Source organism: Gobius niger (assembly GCF_951799975.1).
Source record: "Gobius niger genome assembly, chromosome: 16".
In the NCBI taxonomy this organism is placed as follows: domain Eukaryota; kingdom Metazoa; phylum Chordata; class Actinopteri; order Gobiiformes; family Gobiidae; genus Gobius; species Gobius niger.
In genome coordinates, this window is record NC_136867.1 from 29,573,172 (window position 1) to 29,591,730 (window position 18,559).

At 39.4% G+C, this 18,559-nt stretch overlaps 2 protein-coding genes across 2 annotated transcripts; both read right to left on the minus strand.

Annotated features, from left to right (window-relative positions):
- Window positions 1–2,576: 2,576 nt before the first annotated feature.
- On the minus strand, window positions 2,577–8,273 carry sptssa (serine palmitoyltransferase, small subunit A). The gene is made up of 2 exons (XM_079573609.1): window positions 8,027–8,273; window positions 2,577–2,827 (listed from the first exon to the last, which is right to left on the minus strand). The coding sequence occupies exons 1-2, from the start codon at window positions 8,127–8,129 to the stop codon at window positions 2,724–2,726; spliced, it is 207 nt and encodes a 68-aa protein (XP_079429735.1). The 5' UTR covers window positions 8,130–8,273; the 3' UTR covers window positions 2,577–2,723.
- Window positions 8,274–10,522: 2,249 nt separating this feature from the next.
- Window positions 10,523–16,786, minus strand: eapp (e2f-associated phosphoprotein). Its single transcript, XM_079573613.1, has 6 exons — window positions 16,618–16,786; window positions 15,686–15,879; window positions 14,057–14,140; window positions 13,809–13,923; window positions 12,459–12,572; window positions 10,523–10,942 (listed from the first exon to the last, which is right to left on the minus strand). Exons 1-6 carry the CDS (start codon window positions 16,686–16,688, stop codon window positions 10,621–10,623), a joined length of 900 nt encoding a protein of 299 aa, XP_079429739.1. The 5' UTR covers window positions 16,689–16,786; the 3' UTR covers window positions 10,523–10,620.
- Between the last annotated feature and the right edge of the window lie 1,773 nt (window positions 16,787–18,559).

Genomic DNA, 18,559 nt, shown 5'->3' on the forward strand with positions numbered 1-18,559 from the left:
TAAGAACAAACATAGACAGCCTAGAATTGTCCGGAGACTATACCTCTGTAGGACATTATTTGCCTGGACAGTGAGCCCTGATCCCAACGTTATTGCTGCTTCTGAAACTATATTGTGCTTTTATCTGTCATTTAAATCACTGCTTTATTCTCCTCCTGTTCTTTCAACCCAACAACTCCGCCTTTCGATAAAAACGGCTCGTCTTTATGTGCGTTTATTTTGCCTCGCTCCACTTCCTGCGCGCGCCTCCTCTGTCTCCACTTCACGCGGGGCCACGAGTGCGACGTGCTGGATGTGCAGTAGCGCGCGGGGGGGAGGAGCGTTATCTGCGCTCCAGTCTTCACGTAGGCTCCTCTTCTGCTTCCGACTCCAGACTCATCTAATCACGTATTTATTCATTATTATCCTTCGTTAATGACCGGGGGGGGGGTCCAGGTCACGAAGCGCCGCGCGGTCTGAGTGACGGACGTTTCTCTTTTGGGGTTTAAAAGAGGTTTTCCCGAGACTCAAACCGGGCCAGCTTTGTTTACACGGTCAACTCTTACTTTGGCTCATTAACACAGCGTTCAGTGTGTTCATATTTGAGCTGAAATGTTTCCCCCTGACGTCATCTAACACCTGTACTTCATAGTTGGCTTGTAGTAATAAAAAAAGTAGCTTTACACCCCATTACTCAGTGATTTTTGCAGCTATAGCGTCAAAACAGTTCGTGCGTAAAAGTCGTTCCAAATGCGCTTTTACGCACCGGGTCGTGACACACCTGAGCGGCGTGTCCCTCTTTTGTGGAGTTGATTCTCTGAGAAGATAACAGGGAAACGCTACGCGGGCACGTACTGTACATTTGGGGGCGTGGCAGCTGTCGTTGGAGACCGCACGTAACGCACATTTCCCACACACACGCGCGCGCTCCGGATGTCAACACACGCTCAGCACGCGACGGGGGAAGCCGTGAGCGCGCAGATAAGAGGCGAGGAAACAAAACACCACCACGTTACCCAAAAAGAACCCTTTACTGATTGGATATAGAACATTCAGATTCACAAAAAAGAACATTTGTCTCCGGGGAAAACACAATATTTACATGAAACATAAGGAAACGATCGGCTTTTGAGGAGAACACGGAGAATCCTTTTCTTATGTACAAATAAGGGACACTTGGGATAAATAAACAGACTTTGTGCTTTCGTTACATCGCGGTTCTTGCACCATTTCCGCCTCGAAACTTCCTTAAATCAATGACGCTCAAAATCACAATAAAAATCAGAAATATAGTTCACAATGAGAGGGCGCTCTATGCACTTTTTCTAACCGAATATCCACATTTTCAAACAGAGCCGGGCCATATCCACCAAAAACAACATCTCAGTATTTGTGGGACTTTTCTCTAACAAAGCGATTTATCAGGAACATGCAAAAATGTGCTGTAAATATTGTTTATATCACTTTGTCGTCTGTTCAGGACAATTAGCTTTTGGAACAAAGGGCAGAAAAAAAAAACCTTCCACATTCCACACACAATTTTCCCCAATTTTATAAAATTTTTCACTTTTACTTTACAATATTTAGCCACATTTTTCCCAATTTCCGCTCATTCTTTCCCTGCTTTGTTTCCCCTACATTTTTTCCCTATTGTGTCAAAATTGTCCTCACTTTCTGCCTTATTTTCCCCATTTTTTTCCCACAAATTGTCCCCAATTTTTCTATTTTCTTCCCGTTTTTTCCCACTTTTTAACCAAATTTGTCAGATTTTTTTTGCCTAATTTCCCCCTATTTTCATACATTTATTCCCCAAAATGTTCCACAGTTTGTCCCAATTTTCCACCAAATTCGTCCCATATTCTCCACCAATTTTCCTCATTCTTTCCCCCAAATTTTCTGCTATAGGCGTCAAATTTTTTCACAAATTGTCCCCAATTTTTCTATTTTCTTCCCCTATTTTTTACCAAATTAGTAAAAAAAAATTTGCCCAATTCCCCCCATTTTTATAAATTTTTTCCCCAAAATTTCCCGCAATTTTCCACCAAATTTGTCCCAATTCGGCCAATTTCCCCCATTCTTTCTCCCAAATTTTCTGCTATATGTGTCCAATTTTCCCCCAAATCTATTCTATTTTCTACCCCTATTTCCCCCCCACTTTTTTCCCCAAATTCCCTTTATTTTTATAGTTTCTTCCCAAAATTTTCTGCAATTTGTCCCAATTTTCCACCAAATTCGTCCCACTTTCTCTGCCAATTTTTCCCATTCTTTCTCCCAAATTTTCTGCTAAATATATTCCCCCACTTTTTCCCCCAAATTCCCCTTAATTAATACAATTTCCCCCCCAAAATTTTCGGCATTTGCCCCAATTTTCCCCATTTCTTGACACTGGAGATAAACTGGATATTGTAAATCCGATATTATCCTGTAGACGATATATCGCCCGGCTCTATTATCATAAAGTAATAAATAGTAATGTGTCTTTGGACGTGTTTCACAGACGTTCTACAGCAGATGCTCCCACAGATTATTCACGTCGAGGTTTTGAAGCTTCTCGTCCCCGAACTCTCCGTGACTTTAAATGACTCTTGTTTTCATGAATGGAATGTGCCGTGAATGACTTCCACCGAGCGAGCGACTGGACCGGCTACAAACAAGCTGAAGTCCGAGCTGAACTCCTCTGAGCGGCCGTGTCTCTGGCTCCGGGCCTCGGAGTGGGCGGGGTCGAGGGCGGGGTCGAGGGCGTGTCATTGGACGACCTCGAAGTAGTTGAGGATGGCCATGATGTGCTGCGGCACGAACACGTAGCCGGTGTAAACGGCCATGGCTGCCACGGAGACCAGCAGAGAGTCTGAGGGGGGGGGGGGGGGGTCAAGGAGCCGAAGGACAATGAAGTCAGTATTAACCTCTGACCACCCGCCTGAACCACATGCATTCTGTCCGCCATTATATAGGCCTGTGTAACACCTCATCTGAAAGCTAAGACCCACAAAACTGAGCTTTTTCATCGCGTTGTTGCTGTGTTGTGTCACCTTTCTTATGTTTTTTTTTATTTTATTTTTGTGACATTTTTGTTGATGTTTTGTCAGTTTTTAGTTGAATTTTTGTCACTTTTTTGTTGAATTTTGTGTCACATTTTTGTTAAATTTTTGTCAGTTTTTGGTTTAATTTTTGTCACATTTTTGTTGATTTTTTGTCAATTTTTTGTTGATTTTTTGTCATTTTTTTGTTAAATTTTTGTCACTTTTTCGTTGATTTTTTGTCACTTTTTTGTTGATTTTTTGTCACTTTTTTGTTGTTTTTTTGTCATTTTTTTGTTAAATTTTTGTCACTTTTTTGTTGATTTTTTGTCTTTTTTTTTTAAATGTCACATTTTTGTTCAATTTTTGTCACATTTTTGTTGATTTGTCAATTTTTTGTTGATTTTTTGTAATTTTTTTGTTCAATTTTTGTCACTTTTTGTTGAATTTTTGTCACATTTTTGTTGAATTTTTGTCATTTTTTTGTTGAATTTTTGTCACTTTTTTGTCAATTTTTTTTTAAGTTTTTGTCACATTTTTGTAGAATTTCGTCATTTTTTTTGCCACTTAAACAGTATTTACAGCCAAGTTTGAGTGAAAACAAGTATCTCCATTGTGTTACTGGATGAACAATATCCCTCTGTCCTTTTTTCTGTCAGTGTAGGATTAACTCCCACGGACTAATGAGGAAAAAAAAACACAACCTGTAGTTGCACTTATGGCCTCTAGGGGCAAGAGTTACTAAGTACTGCTTTAAATACAATATATATTTAAAATCTATCTACAGTTCGCACTATTTTGGCTTAAATGGGGGGTAAAAAAGAAATCAAATTGAAAAGTAAATTTAGTCAGTATTTTTTTAAAACTCGCCCAGTTCTACATCAGGACCAAAACAAGACTAAACTACAACATGTTCTTTATTGATGATATGGATATTGCATCACCTAATATCGCGGTTCGGCAAAGAATTCATTTCAACAAGAAGCCTGAGGGACACATTTTAGTTGCCTCCTGTCCTGGAGTAGCAGAACTGTTGTACATGTTTTATGTTTTATGTTTCATGCTGAACCTGTTCACTGACAACGGCCATAAAACCAATTCTGAAAAAACAAACCCTGCAGTATTAAATATAACTGTTTAAAAGATGAAAGTGTGTGTTCAATAATCAATAATACGAGTCCTCTGCTCTTCAAAGTGCAAAGACTTAAAGAGGGGGTGTTATGCTTTTTTCAGTCCCATAGCACCGTCTATATCACACTACAATGATGACAAACCTTCTGTTGGTCTGTAAATGCAGTAAATTAGAACAACTGCCTTGTATAAAATTGCTCTTTCAAAATGGCGGTAGCAAATGACTTGAAATAGGCCTCTGTCTCTTTAAGAACCTCTGAGCCTTCAGACACGCCCCCTCCACACGCTGTCTGTGGCATCAGCACTCCGCTCGTTTTCTCCACTGTATTGAAACTACGATCGGTGCATTTTCATTTTTTTTGTTAGAAAGGAGCTGCTGTTTATCACTTTGTGAACAATGGCCACACAGGATATGATTTGATCTGAGTCTGACCCGGAAAGTGACTTTGGAGACGAACCTTCCACACCGGACGCTTGGAAGGGGCTCTTGCCTGAAAAATAACTGCTGTTTGGAGGCTTCTCTTTGCATCTGCCATGCCCTATGGATCTCTAACTATACCCCCATGGACGACACCAGGATCTGCAGGAGCCCATACGATTCAAAAGACGGACATTATCTGTGCAGGTGGACAATGGTTTTTCGAGGTTACCCGTTAGCTTGTTATAATCGACTACAGCTCATTGTTGATGAAAAGTCTGTAATAAACCACAAATGTGTAAAGCCAGGCTCATTGTGTGATCATCGTAAAGGCTGCTTCGAGTAGTTGCTGCTTTATTGACGTTATTTGTGCATAATATGCTGCCTGTTTTTAATGAATGTTCCGAGCTGGTTGTTAGCCTGTCGCGGCTAATAGTGCCTTAGCTCCGGGAGAAAACCACTCGGCTACGACTCACTGTAGATGAAATGTGAGCAATAAACTACGAAATCAACAAGCCCGGCTCCGTGTGTGATCATCATAAAGGCTGCTTCGAGTAGTTGCCTGTTTTAGTGACGTTTTTAGTGCATAATATGCTGCTTGTATTCAGTGAATTTTTGGCGTTCGCCATCGCGGCCTCTTCTCTCTGATGTTAATCTGAGCCACGCCCTGTTCTGAGGAAAAGTCAACACGGAGTTAATCCAGACACAAACACTACTGTCCCTGTTAATTAATTACACTAACGGATCATTTCAAACACCAAAACCACTTAATCCCTTTGAACGATGAGCCAATAAGGTCCGACCCAGGGATTAATGACAGAATGTAGATTATTAATCCTCTGACTGAACAGATGTCAGAGCTTCTGTCAAACAATGGACAAGTTTACAAGGCCTCACTGGGCACAGACTGGGCAGACTACTCACATACTTCCATCAGATACTTCCATCACATACTTCCAATAGTTGAGATAACAACACGTCTTCCCACCCAGTTCAGCTTTACCCAAACCTAAAATGTTACAGCCTGTAGGCCAGAGTGACGTCTCATTTGAAACCTACAAAACTGATCTAAACAGATCTTATTCCTCGTGTTGTTGGGACCTTTTGACTTTTTCGTATTAATCTCTTTGTTGCGTTTATCACTTTTTTTTGTGGCTATTTTATGCTCCAATTTTTGTTGTTTTATTGTCACATTTTTCGTCTCATTTTCGTCAAATTTTTTGCACTTTTTCGTACATTTTTTGTCTATTTTTCATCACATTTTTGCCACTTTTGTCACTTTTTAGTAATTTTTAAATCACATTTTTGTCACTTTTTTGTAATTTTTTCATCACATTTTTGTCACTTTTTTAGGGCTGCAACGATTAATCGCTAAAATTGATGAACTCGATTAGTAAAATACTTCGAACATTATTTTCCCGCTTCGATTACTCGCTTTATTAATATTTCTCATTATGAAACGGGGCCTCCGCGCCCGGAACTTTAAGTGGCGCTTGTTTCCGCACGGCCGCTTCTGAAGAGCAGCTCTGTGGTTGTTGTAAACACCAGAGCGGAGCTCGCGGTGCTAAACCTCGTAGCCGGGCAGAGCCAGGGAGCAGAGCGGAGAACCAGGCTGTTGTAATCCTCAAAACAAGAAGAAACTCCACAACGAGAGGCGAAGACAGGACGGAGGCGAACGAGGCGAAAGGACACGCCTCCCCTCAGATTAAAATGCCTGATCTATAAAAAATAATAATAATAATTTCTCTGTCCTTCAAAGTTCTGCCAAATTGTCCCACTGGTCTGTTTAAAATATTTAAGGTGGTCACACTATTTCAAAAGCAGAATAAAACTCCAGCACAGTCACACTGTCTCATCCGTACTTTAAACTTTCTCATATCCATCCTTTCATTGCTCACAACAAATACATTTGCGAACCATTAATCCCTGCTATAGCAACACTATGACAAAAGTAATTAAAATGCTTCTCCTCTTTTAGGAAACCCCTCTGGTTGAGATCCTGGTAAAGAAATCAATCACCTGAGCTTCAGCAAAACATTTCAAGATTCTGTTTCCAGTCAGGACCTACTTCACCTGAATAAGAGTAAAAGTACTGATTTAAAAGACTCTGAAGCTGCTCTCGCTCCTCAGCATGGACATGAGGACAGGAGTCTCTTCATGAGAGTGAAATGTTGCTGCTTTTGGGACAAACTGTAAGAAATTAAGAATAAATAAATGCTATTTCTAGCAGAAAAATCCTTTGTTTAAAACTGTTTTTTATTATCCGATTAATCGATGTAAAAAATCGATAGATTAATCGATTACTAAAATAATCGAAAGTTGCAGCCCTACACTTTTTCGTGTCATTTTTGTCACTTTTTCGTTTCATTTTTGTCACTTTTTCGTCTCATTTTTGTCACTTTTTCGTTTCATTTTTGTCACTTTTTCGTTTCATTTTTGTCACTTTTTCGTCTCATTTTTGTTACTTTTTCGTTTCTTTTTTGTCACATTTTCGTTTCATTTTTGTCACTTTTTCGTTTCATTTTTGTCACTTTTTCGTCTCATTTTTGTCACTTTTTCGTCTCATTTTTGTCACTTTTTCGTTTCATTTTGTCACTTTTTCATTTCATTTTTGTCACTTTTTCGCCACATTTTTGTCACTTTTTCGCCACATTTGTATTTTTTTCGTCACTTCGTAGATTTTTTGTCAAACTTTTGTCATTTTTTTGCCATTTTTTGTCAAATTTTTGTCACTTTTTCTTCACTTTTGTCACTTTTTTTGTCATATTTTTTTCTCTTTTTCTTCAGTTTTGTCTCTTTTTCGTCACATTTTGTTGCCATTACAGGTGAAACTCGAATATTTAAATATTGTTCAAAAGTTCCTTTATTTCTGTAATTCAACTTAAAATGTGAAACTAAAAACCAAGACAGACTCATCACATTCAGTGACACATGTCCAGCCTTTGTTTGTTACAATTTTGATGATTATTATGACCTACAGTCCATTTCTAAAATATTCTAATTTCATCTGATCTTTAATTTGGGGTTTAATACCAATAATGGGCCATAATAATCAAAATAATAACAAATAAAGGCTGGACATATCTCACTCTGCATGTAATGAGTCTCACAGTTTACGTTGTATGTTTTAGTTTTTAAGAAGCTTTTAGATTTGGTTAAAGCCAATCTGGAGAAAATGTGCTCGGTTAAGGTGAGGGTTAAGAGGTTAAACCATCAGGACACAATGACAGGTAAAAAACTTCACCAAAAATGTCACTTTTGAGACAGTTTGGAAACGGTTATGGCAGAAACACGGCAAAAACAAGACAATCTAATTAAATATAACAACGCCCGCTGTTCGACACATTCATCTACTTAGCAACAAAGATAAAAGAGAAGAAAACATCGCCAGAACGACACAGGAAAGAGTGAAAATGCCAAAGAACAGGGCGCAAACTGGGAGTTAGCATTAGCCACAGTTAGCTCTGGAGTTAAAGGATACTGAACACGGTCCTCTCCCAGGGCTCCAGCATGTACAGCGCCGTGACGAGCAGGTACTGGTAATAAAACCAGGACAGCTGCTTCCAACAGTCCCCCAGAGCCATGGTCCCCGCGGTGAGAAAGACTTTTCCGGCGAAAGTTTCAATTTATTTACGACGTGGATCCGCGGCAGAAACAGGGACAGGCACTTCCGGGAGCACGGCGACGCGTGATCAGGCGTTTGGAGGTCTCAGCCAATCAGAGCGCAGCGTCAGGGATCACGCAAAATAAGGGCGTTTGGTTTCAGCGGCTGACGTTTTACACACAATAAATAAATAAAAATAAATAAATATATAAATAAACAAAAATAATAATAATAAAATCCCCCAAAAAAATAAAAATAACAAAATAATAAATAAATAAATCAAAAATAAATTAATCAAAATAAATTAATAAAAAAATATATATAATAAAATACATAAAGAATAATATTTATTAATATTTGTCATTATTACACCAAATGTTAAGTGTGTTATAAATAATAAAAGTTAGTAATATGTGGGATACGCCAATCCAAATAATTTTGTTGACTAATATATTTTGACATAGTTTCAGTCAAATTTATATTTTTTGAGACCAAAATTAGATAAAACTTAAATGTAGTTGATGAGACTAAAACTTAACATTGTTTTTTTTTCTTTTTATTGCTTTATGTTCTCATTTAGTGTTGGAGCTCATTTGAATTGCATTTGTTTGTTTATATGTAACATTGATGCTCACACACCTGCGAGTAGGGCCGGGTACTGACACCTTTTGTTGATACCAGTACTTTAACGATACTTGGTTTTCGATGCCGATACAGAAATATGTGTCGTCGAGAACCAGAAAACAGAACAATAATGTGTGGAAGATCTGCAGATTTACAACAGGAAAGGAAAGTGTGAAAAATTGGGAATCATAAAAAAAAAAAAAAAAAAAAAAAAAGATGGTGTAAAAGAGGATAAATTGTGGCAAAAAATCATGAAAAACTGTAAAAAAAAATAAAAAAAAATAAAAAGACATTAAAAAGAAATAAAAAATTGAGCAAAACTAAAAAAAAAAAACGGAAAAAAATAAATAAATTGGAATCCCTTTTTTGAGCTGAAACAACTAAGTCACTTCCTGTAATCTCGTCCCTGCACCAACAGCATCAAAACTTGGATCTAAGGATAAGATTTTTCCCGGTTCCTGCTTTCGATACTTTCTTAGATACCGATACAACTGGCATCGTTTAACTATGTTTGAATCACAGGACAACTTAATGCGTATGTATTCACGTACAACAACATTTTACTATGACATTTTAGATGTATTATTAACCTCTTAACTCCCGCCTGAACCGAGAGGATCTTTTTCCTCACGTCATCAGATTTTTTTTCCATAATTTTTTTGTTGGGTATTCAACTCATTTTTTAAAAACTTTTTTGTCATTTTTGTTGTCATTTTTTTATCACATTTTTGTCGTTTTTTTTTAATCAAATTCTTGTGACATTTTTGCCTCTTTTTCATACATTTTTCGTCACTTTTTTGTCAATGTTTTCTTGCTTTTTTGGTCACATTTTTGTAATTTTTCCGTCAATTTTTTTTATCACATTTTTGTCATATTTTTGTAATTTTTTTGTCAAATTTTTTTTAATCAAATTTTTATCATTTTTTTGTAATTTTTTTTTGTCACATTTTTGGTCATTTTTTGTCACATTTTTGTCACTTTTTTGTCACATTTTTGTCACTTTTTTGTCACATTTTTGTCACTTTTTTTGTCTCAGTTATGTTGCTATTTTCACAGCTTTTTTCCAGAAGCTTTTGGACTGGGGTAAAGTCAAACTGGAGAAAATGTGATCGGTTCAGGTGGGAGTTAAGGGGTTAAATTTGTGTTTATGTGTCAATGAGAGGTGGGTGTGAGCGCAAGTTGTGATTGCCTATTTCATGCTATTGTATTCTTTGCTTTGATCACATGTTGCTGTATATTATCTATGTAACCAGGGACTGCAGATGGAAACTAGCAAACGAGCTGTAATCTGGTGCAGAATAAATCTGTCCTTGAGTTTAATGTCTCTATGCGCTGTCCCTTCAATAAAGACTAAACTAAACTAAACTAAAGGTATCCGGCCTGAGCCTCGACTGAGCTGAACGATTGACATGTAGAAAAAGGCAGAATATTGGCCACACATTTGATCAAGAGATTCCAAGAGGTTTTTAATTTACAGTCCATTCTGTGCACGAGTCTCTCACAGCTGCTTTTATCACAAAAGGCACCACATTTGTACAATAGAACAACAGGATGAAAGCGTAAACAGCCTATAAGTTTAAAATGGAGTCGGTGCAGCTCAGAATCCTCTTGTTGTAACTATGGAAACGGTCAAAAAGCTGATGGTTTTGGTTCATATCCAGGGTCTTCTCTCTCTAAGGTCACATGACTGTCTCGAAAAGGCGTCAAAAAGTGGAGACGATGAGAGGACTCGCCCTCGAACACTCATCAGAAAAATCCTCAAATAAAAATGATATTAAAATGAAGGAATCTCTGACATGACAGTGAAGTAAATCGTCCGCAGTCTTTGGTCTCTGGCGAGTCTTTCGTTAGCAGTGGCTGGCGAGGATGTTGAAGAAGTGATAAACCTCGTCTTTGTCAAAAACGGCGACTTCGGTGGAGCATTCGGAGCACTGAACGGGATTGTAGACCTCGTCCGAGTCCAGCCCCTCCGGCCTCTGGTCCGGCCTCTGGTCCTGGGCCTGGTCCGGTCCCGGTCCCGTTCCGGTCTCCGTCTTCTGGGCCTTGCGTTTCCGTCGGTTCTTGGACTTGCGTCGCTCCGGTTCGGTTTTGTACCTCAGGACCTCGTCTTTCTTCACCGTGCAGTTCATCACAAACATGGCTCGGTACTGAGTTCGGTACTTCTCGTGTCTGAGGGGAAACAGAGACTGGATTAGGAACCGGTTTAGATCCAGGAACTCTTGGATATGACCAGAGGTGGGTACTTTTCATGACTTCTCAAGAACTCAGAGAACCCTGGTATACGGTGTCAGAGCAACAACATCGAACATTAACCTCTAACCTCCTCGCTTTTTCCTTTCCGGGATCTCAGCAACCAATCAGAGTCTAGTATCCTCCCACGTTGACCAATGAGACGAGCTTTTCCTGTGAACCAGCCAATCAGGAGAGGTGGGGGAGGAGCTTGATCGTTTACTCTCCTCATTTTACAAACAAAGACGGGCTTTCTGGTTAAAGAGGGGAGGAATTTAATTGTTTACTTTCAAATTTCACTCCATCTTTCCTCAAGATATTACACCACTGTTCTATAGTGTATGCAGCTCAGTTGTAGTCTCGTAAGTTACTTTAAAGGGGGGGTGTTCTGCAAAATGGACTTTTTCAAGCTTTCCATCATGTTATTCTGTCAGTCCCTCATTAAAAACATGGCTGAAGTGTTGCCTTGGCACATTCACGTGTTTCTGAGTAATCTGTAAAAACTCTGATGGCGGCCATTTTAGGGATAGGTTTGCCTGAGTCCTCCTAGGAACGCCCCCACCTCCTGGACACGCCCCCGAGCCGAGTGACCAACCACTGCTCCTCAGCAGAACCCCCTCCCCACTGATGCCACAGACAGCGTGTGGAGGGGGCGTGTCTAAAGGCTCAGAGGTTCTTAAAGAGACAGAGGCCTATTTCAAGACATTCACTACAGCCATTTTGAGAGAGACATTTTATACAAGGCAGTTATTCTAATTTACTGCATTGACAGACCAACAGAAGGTTTGTCATCATTGTAGTGTGATATAGACTGGTGCCATGTGACTGAAAAAAGCAGAACACCCCCTCTTTAAATCCTGTTTTGACACAGTTTGGTAGAACAGGGGGAAATTGACAAAAAGGAAAATCTCAAAACGTTTGGGAACTTTCTCGATAACGATGATGAAGCCATATGCAAAAAAGTGCTGCAGACTACTCATCCTGGAAAAAGACAATGTGGAAAAACATTTTTTTTTCCATATTTTCCCTCCAAAGTTTTCTAAATTCTTTTTGCATTTTTTCTCTATTTTTCATAATTTTTTCAACATTTTTCTGCATTATTCACCACATTTTTTCTCTTTATTTACTGCATTTTTTTCTCTATTTTTCCCCCAAATTCTTTCTGAAGGTTTTCCTCCATTTCTCCACATTTCCTCCCCAAAAGTTTTCCCCAATTTTTCCGCATGTTTTCCCCCCATTTTTCTAAATTTTCCCCACATTAATTCCCAATTCTTTCCCATGTGTCCTCCCACATTTGGGACAATAGGGCGTTTTACCATCTTTTATGGAAGCTCCGCAAAGTCCCATAAACCACACCAAGTACTTTATTACTTTTACATCAGTTACCTCTGACAGTCCAGACACAGCGTGGTCATATATACCATACTAAGTACTTTATTACTTTTACATCAGTTACCTCTGACAGTCCAGACAGAGCGTGGTCATACAGGCCGGACAGTTGAGGACGGCGTCGCTGCTGCTCAGACCCTGAGAAGCTCGAGCTCCAGGGAGGCGCCTCCGGCTGTGGTACCTGACAAACACACAACACATTTACTATAAAACTACTGTTATCATTACGACATCTGCGACTCTGAGGTCCAAACGCTGCAGGAGAAAATGAATGAACTTCAGAGACGTCACCAGACACCTGTAGCGTCTCTTCCTAAACAAAACGTGTGTTTTTAACCCCTTAACTCCCACCTGAACCGAGCACTTTTTCTCCAATTTGGCTTTACCCCAATCCAAAAGCTTCTGGAAAAAAGCTGTGAAAATAGCAACAAAACTGAGACGAAAATGAAAATGTGACAAAAATGTGACAAAAAATGCTAAAAATGACAAAAGTTTGACAAAAAAAAAATGACAAATGTGACAAAAACTTTGACAAAAAATGTAAAAAAAATTGATGAAAAAAATTAAGAAGTGCCAAAATTGTCACAAAAATGTCACAAAAAAGTGAGAAAACTTTGACAAAAAAGAAAAATTGACGAAAAAATGTCAAAAATGTGATAAAAATGTAACAAAAAAATGACGAAAAAAATGACAAAAATTTAAAATTGACAAAAAATTGACAAAAAAATGTGACAAAAAATGTAAAAACAATTGATGAAAAAATGCAAAAAAATTGACAAAAAATGACAAATGTGACAAAAATGTCACAAAAAATGTAAAAAAAATTAAATTGTCACAAAAATGTCACAAAAAAGTGAGAAAACTTTGACAAAAAATGTAAGAAAAATTGACGAAAAAATGTCAAAAATGTGAAAAAAAATGTAACAAAAATATGACGAAAAATTGGACAAAAAAATGATAAATGTGACAAAAACGTCACAAAAAAAAAAAAAAAGAAATGGATGGAAAAATGACAAAAAATTCTGAAGTGCCAAAAATGTCACAAGAAAGTGAGAAAACTATGACAAAAAAGTGACGAAAAATGGACAAAAAAAAAAGACAAAAAATTGATTAAAAAAATTGACAAAAAGTGACAAAACATTGACGGAAAAATGACAAAAAAGTTACAAAAATTAGTTTTAAACCACCCCAAAAAAATGATGGAAAAAAAATCTGATGACGTAAGGAAAAATATCCATTTAGATGAGTTTTGTAGATCTTAGCTTTCAAATGAGGCGTTACACTGGCCTACAGGATTTGGGTAAAGCTGAACTGGAGAAAATGCTCTCAGTTCAGGCGGGATTTAAGAGGTTAATAATGTGATTTCTGACAGAGCCGTATCTCAGTGGTAAATATAATAATGTTTATCAGGACTCACTGTCTCCTCTTGTTGTCGACCCAGGCCTGGTCCCGGTCGTCCTCGTCGGGGTCGTACAGGAGCTCGTCATTGGTCAGGACCGTCCGCTGTCTCCGCCTCTTCCCGGTCGAGCTGCCTATCACACGAGAGACGACAAAGAAACTCAAACATCTGCATTTGGGAGGAGAGGCGTGAGCAAACACTGAACAGGATTCAGAAATGTATCAACGAGAGCTCAAGTTTGTCTTAAAATATCTGAAGTCACTCACTGGCCGTGTCCTCTTCCTCCGAGTCCGAGTCGAAGTAAACTTTGTCGTACATTTGAGGGTTTTCTCCTGTTCCTGAGGTCTCTGCTGCCAAGAGAAAACATGCAGAAGTGAGGCCAAGGTTCATTATCCAGGTACATTTACTCAACCACTTTCGGGAAAGAGAGTTGAACAAAATGAGCAACGTTTGAGCAAAAGAAAAGGGTCCATTTCAGCCCAAACTGAATATGTTTAAGGCGATGTTCAGACTGCAGGGTTTAAAGCTCAATTCTGATTTTTTTTGTTCATATTCCTCTTAAATGCAACCGGTCTGTCACGTCCGTCTGAACTCTCTGCTGTTTGAGAAAGTGAAGAGGAAAATGCGCCGCGGATCTGGCAATGTGAAAGTATTAGGAAGCTAACGGAGCGAGTGTATCACGAATCGAATCATTTTAAAAAGGAAGAGAGACAGTTTTTTGTACTATGGACTTTTGTGGAGCAGAGACAGCGACGTCTTTAATGAGAAACGTGTCTGTGGAGCTCAGCCGTGGAGAAAGAGGTGAGCGGCTTCACTCACGCTTCAGTCATAACAAGTGCACGTGTAGCTTCCCTGTTCGCTCCCGTCGACTTTACTGCCGAATGAAACGCATCAGTAGTTCATCGATGACGTGCAGGTTGGATAAATGCGACCGGGCCGTTCACACCGAAGTCACAAAAGATCAGAAACAGGAGCATTGAGCATATGGAGAGTCTGCAGGCTGAACGCAGCCTTTGAGCGTCATATCCGTATTTTCGATGAACTACCGGAAATTCTCTAATACTGGCCTGTATTCCATTAGAGGCCGGGTCTCCGACAGAGGCCGGGTTCGCGGCTGGCGGAGGCAAATTAAAGCCGGTCTCTAAAACAGGCCGGGGCTTTTATTAGAAACTATAGCGGTAGAAATATTCCCCATGTTAGGAATCTGTCTCATACTCGTATGAATGAAAACTCACGTGCAGGAAGTAACAAACGGGAACCCGGGCCGAGGGGGAAGCTGTGGAGGAGCTGATCCCAGCGTAACTTTGACACAGATTTAGCCACTTTTCAAACCTCCTGTGACCATATTTGGAAACAGAACAAATGTTGTGTGACCCTCCAGGGTTTTAATAAAGTCTCCATCGCGTCTTCAAAGCACGTCCAGCTGCTCCGTGTGCAGGTCAGTCCCACGCCTCAAAATAACTCCTCCCATCAGCGCGAGCGTCTCGTCTTCTCTCGGGTCAGTCTCATGATCGATCACAAACACAAACGCTCCGTCTAAACTCGCCTTTTACACAAGATAACAACAAATAATCCGGTCTGGGGTAAAAACGAAACAGAAACCTGCAGTGACATTGATGTCAAAGCTCCGCTAACAGCAACGAAACACTTCCTGTTGTCCCGACAAAATAAAAGGCGTCAATGTTCCAGCCGCTGGGAGAGGGTTTGAAATGTTCATTAATAAATGAACCTAATATTTTAGGTGCAAATGGACACAAATCTCGTTTTTCTTCGTTTGTCCGGTCGTCCGTTTTGCTCAAATAGAAATAAAGGCCTGTCTCTAATTGTGGCCTGGTCCTAGATGCCCTTGAGTAAATAAAGGCCCCGGCCTATATTAGAGCATTTACGGTACGTACCCTGCCCCTGTGCAGAGACGCCGGGCCCCCAGGTTCCCTCCAGGCCTTTGATGGTGGTGCTGAGCTCCGCCTCCATCTCCTTCTCGAACTCATCTCCGCTGGACGACTCGCTCTCTCCGGTCAGATACTCGCGCAGCAGCTTCCTCTTCTGCTGCGGCGTGCCGTTCAGCAGCACGTCCAGCTCGTCCTCCGAACTGACACCACAACAAACACATGTCAAAAATACAGTTAAGACCACATTTCAGGCTCTTGTATATAGATCAGACTTCCCCCACTATTGGACTGCAGCCTTTAAATCATTAGTGATGGGATTTACGGCTCTTTTCTGGGAGTCTTTGGGATCGGTTCATTTCAAAGAGCCGTTCAAAAGACTGGCTCTTTTCAATATATTAATATGTAAATAACTCCATTGATGAGGCATTTTATTAATTTAAATCCGCTAAAATGAGAAAGAGGATGATAGTACCACTCCATGAATACAATGGAGCTCGCACTTTCTGAGATTTGAATATGATGAAACCAATCCGTATGTTCTGGACGTTAAAACAACAGATTAAATGTAGGTATTTATATTTAATAAGCTTCCACTAGTCACACAAGCCTAATACATTACCGAGGCAAACTAAAACCCGACACTTCCATCCGGTAACTTCACTTTTTCTTATCATTATAACTGTAAGTTGATTGTAAAACTGTCCCAGAAGTTTAATAAAACCATTTCTGTTGGTTCAATTTACATAAAATACAATAAAAAATAACGAAAGTACCTAAAACGATGGGATTCAACAAACTAAAGTCATCATCTCAGTCTGAATTCTGGTAAAATCCTTCGTTGATTGGGTTTGTTTACATGTTAGCATTAGCCACCTAGCCACGCGTTAGCCTCGTTTAGCCGCGTCTTTTCTCTCTGAAACCCGCGCCAAAAGCCTCACCTGCTCTCCGCGCGCTCCTCGTCACTCGGCTCCTCGATCTCATACGAGTCAAACTCACTGGATTTGTTCATTTTGACCGTTTTTTCTACAAATATTCGCACAGATTTAGCAAACGTCTGAAGCGCTTCCGGTTTTCACTGCGGCCGCTTCTTCTTCGTGGGTTTTCCTCCGCGGCTCGAACTCTGAACAGCGCCGCCTGTCAGGAGTTAAACTAACCGCACAAACGAATATATACATGAATACAAATAGTTTTCAAGAGGGAACTGACCCTTTATTTATTTGTAAATAAAGCCTAATCAAAATGTATATTTGACCCTAAGTAAACCAAGGGCTAACGAACCATAAAAATATACTTTTAAAGACGATAAAACGAGGGGAAGGAACAAGGCCGTGGGAACCCAGGGTGCTGAGGGCGCTGCAGCACCCCCTGGTGGATCGTTTGTGAACTGCAGGCAATATTAACCCCTTAACTCCCACCTGAACCGAGCCCATTTTCGCCAGCTTTACCCTAGTCCAAAAGCTTCTGGAAAAAAGGTGTGAAAATAGCAACAAAACTGAGACGAAAACAAGGATGAAAATGTGAAAAAAGTGAGAAAACATTGACGAAAAAGTGACAAAAAATTTACAAAAAACGACAAAAATGGACAAAAATTTGACAAAAAAGTGAGAAAAATTCGACGAAAAATTGTGAAAAAATGGACAAAAAAGTGATAAAAATTTGACAAAAAAATGCAAATAATTTGACGAAAAAGTGACAAAAAATGTACAAAAAAATGTAAAAAAAATGACAAAAATTGACAAAAAAGTAAGAAAAAATTGATGAAAAATTGAGAAAACATTGACGAAAAAGTGACAAAAAAATTACAAAAAATGACAAAAATGGACAAAAATTGGACAAAAAAGTGAGAAAAATTTGACGACAAATTGAGAAAAAATGGACGAAAAATTGATGACAATTTGACAAAAAAATCTGAATAATTTGACGAAAAAGTAACAAAAAAATACAAAAATGGACAAAAAATTGACAAAAAAGTGAGAAAAATTTGATGAAAAATTCAGAAAAAATGGACGAAAAAGTGATGACAATTTGACAAAAAAATGCGAATAATTTGACAAAAAAGTGACAAAAAAGTCGACGACTGCCCAACAAAAAAAGTGATGAAATAAAATCTGATGTGAGGAAAAAGATCCATTTAGTTTTGTAGGTCTTTCAAATGAGGCGTTACACTGACCTGCAGGATTTGGGTAAAACTGATTGGAGAAAATGCTCTCGGTTCAGTATTTTGGGGGTAAATTTTGTCCCTCAGCGCCCCCTAACTAAAATATCTTCCCACGGCTCTGGGAAGGAGGAGTTCTTGCTCGGCCTGATCCCGTCAGGAAGGGCCTGACTGGGACTTGGATGGAGACCGTTTGGAAACACCAGGACCCCGGGGTGAGTGAGTGAGTGAGTGAGTGAGTGAGTGAGTGAGTGAGTGAGTGAGTGAGTGAGTGAGTGGTTGGTGGTGGTTTGAGCGACCGATGGCACAGACCGGCAGCCTTGCTTCCGTCAGTCTACCCCAGGGCGGGGGCAGACTGGGACTGAAAAACAGCCCTGGACTCTGACCAGCCTGGCCCAAATTAGCGTAAATGTAAGCACTTACCACCCGCCTTAACACCTCATTTGAAAGCTAAGACCCACAAAAACTGATCTTTTTCCCCCGCATTGTTGCTGTGTTGTGTCACCTTTTGTATGTTTTTTTTCTTGTTGAGTTTTTGTCACTTTTTGGTTGTATTTTTCTCATTTTTTTGTTGAATTTTTGTTGATTTTTTTGTTGAATTTTTCTCATTTTTTTGGTTGAGTTTTTGTTGAGTTTTTGTTTAATTTTTGTCACATTTTTGTTGAATTTTTGTCACATTTTTGTTGAATTTTTGTCACTATATGGTTGAGTTTCTGTCACATTTT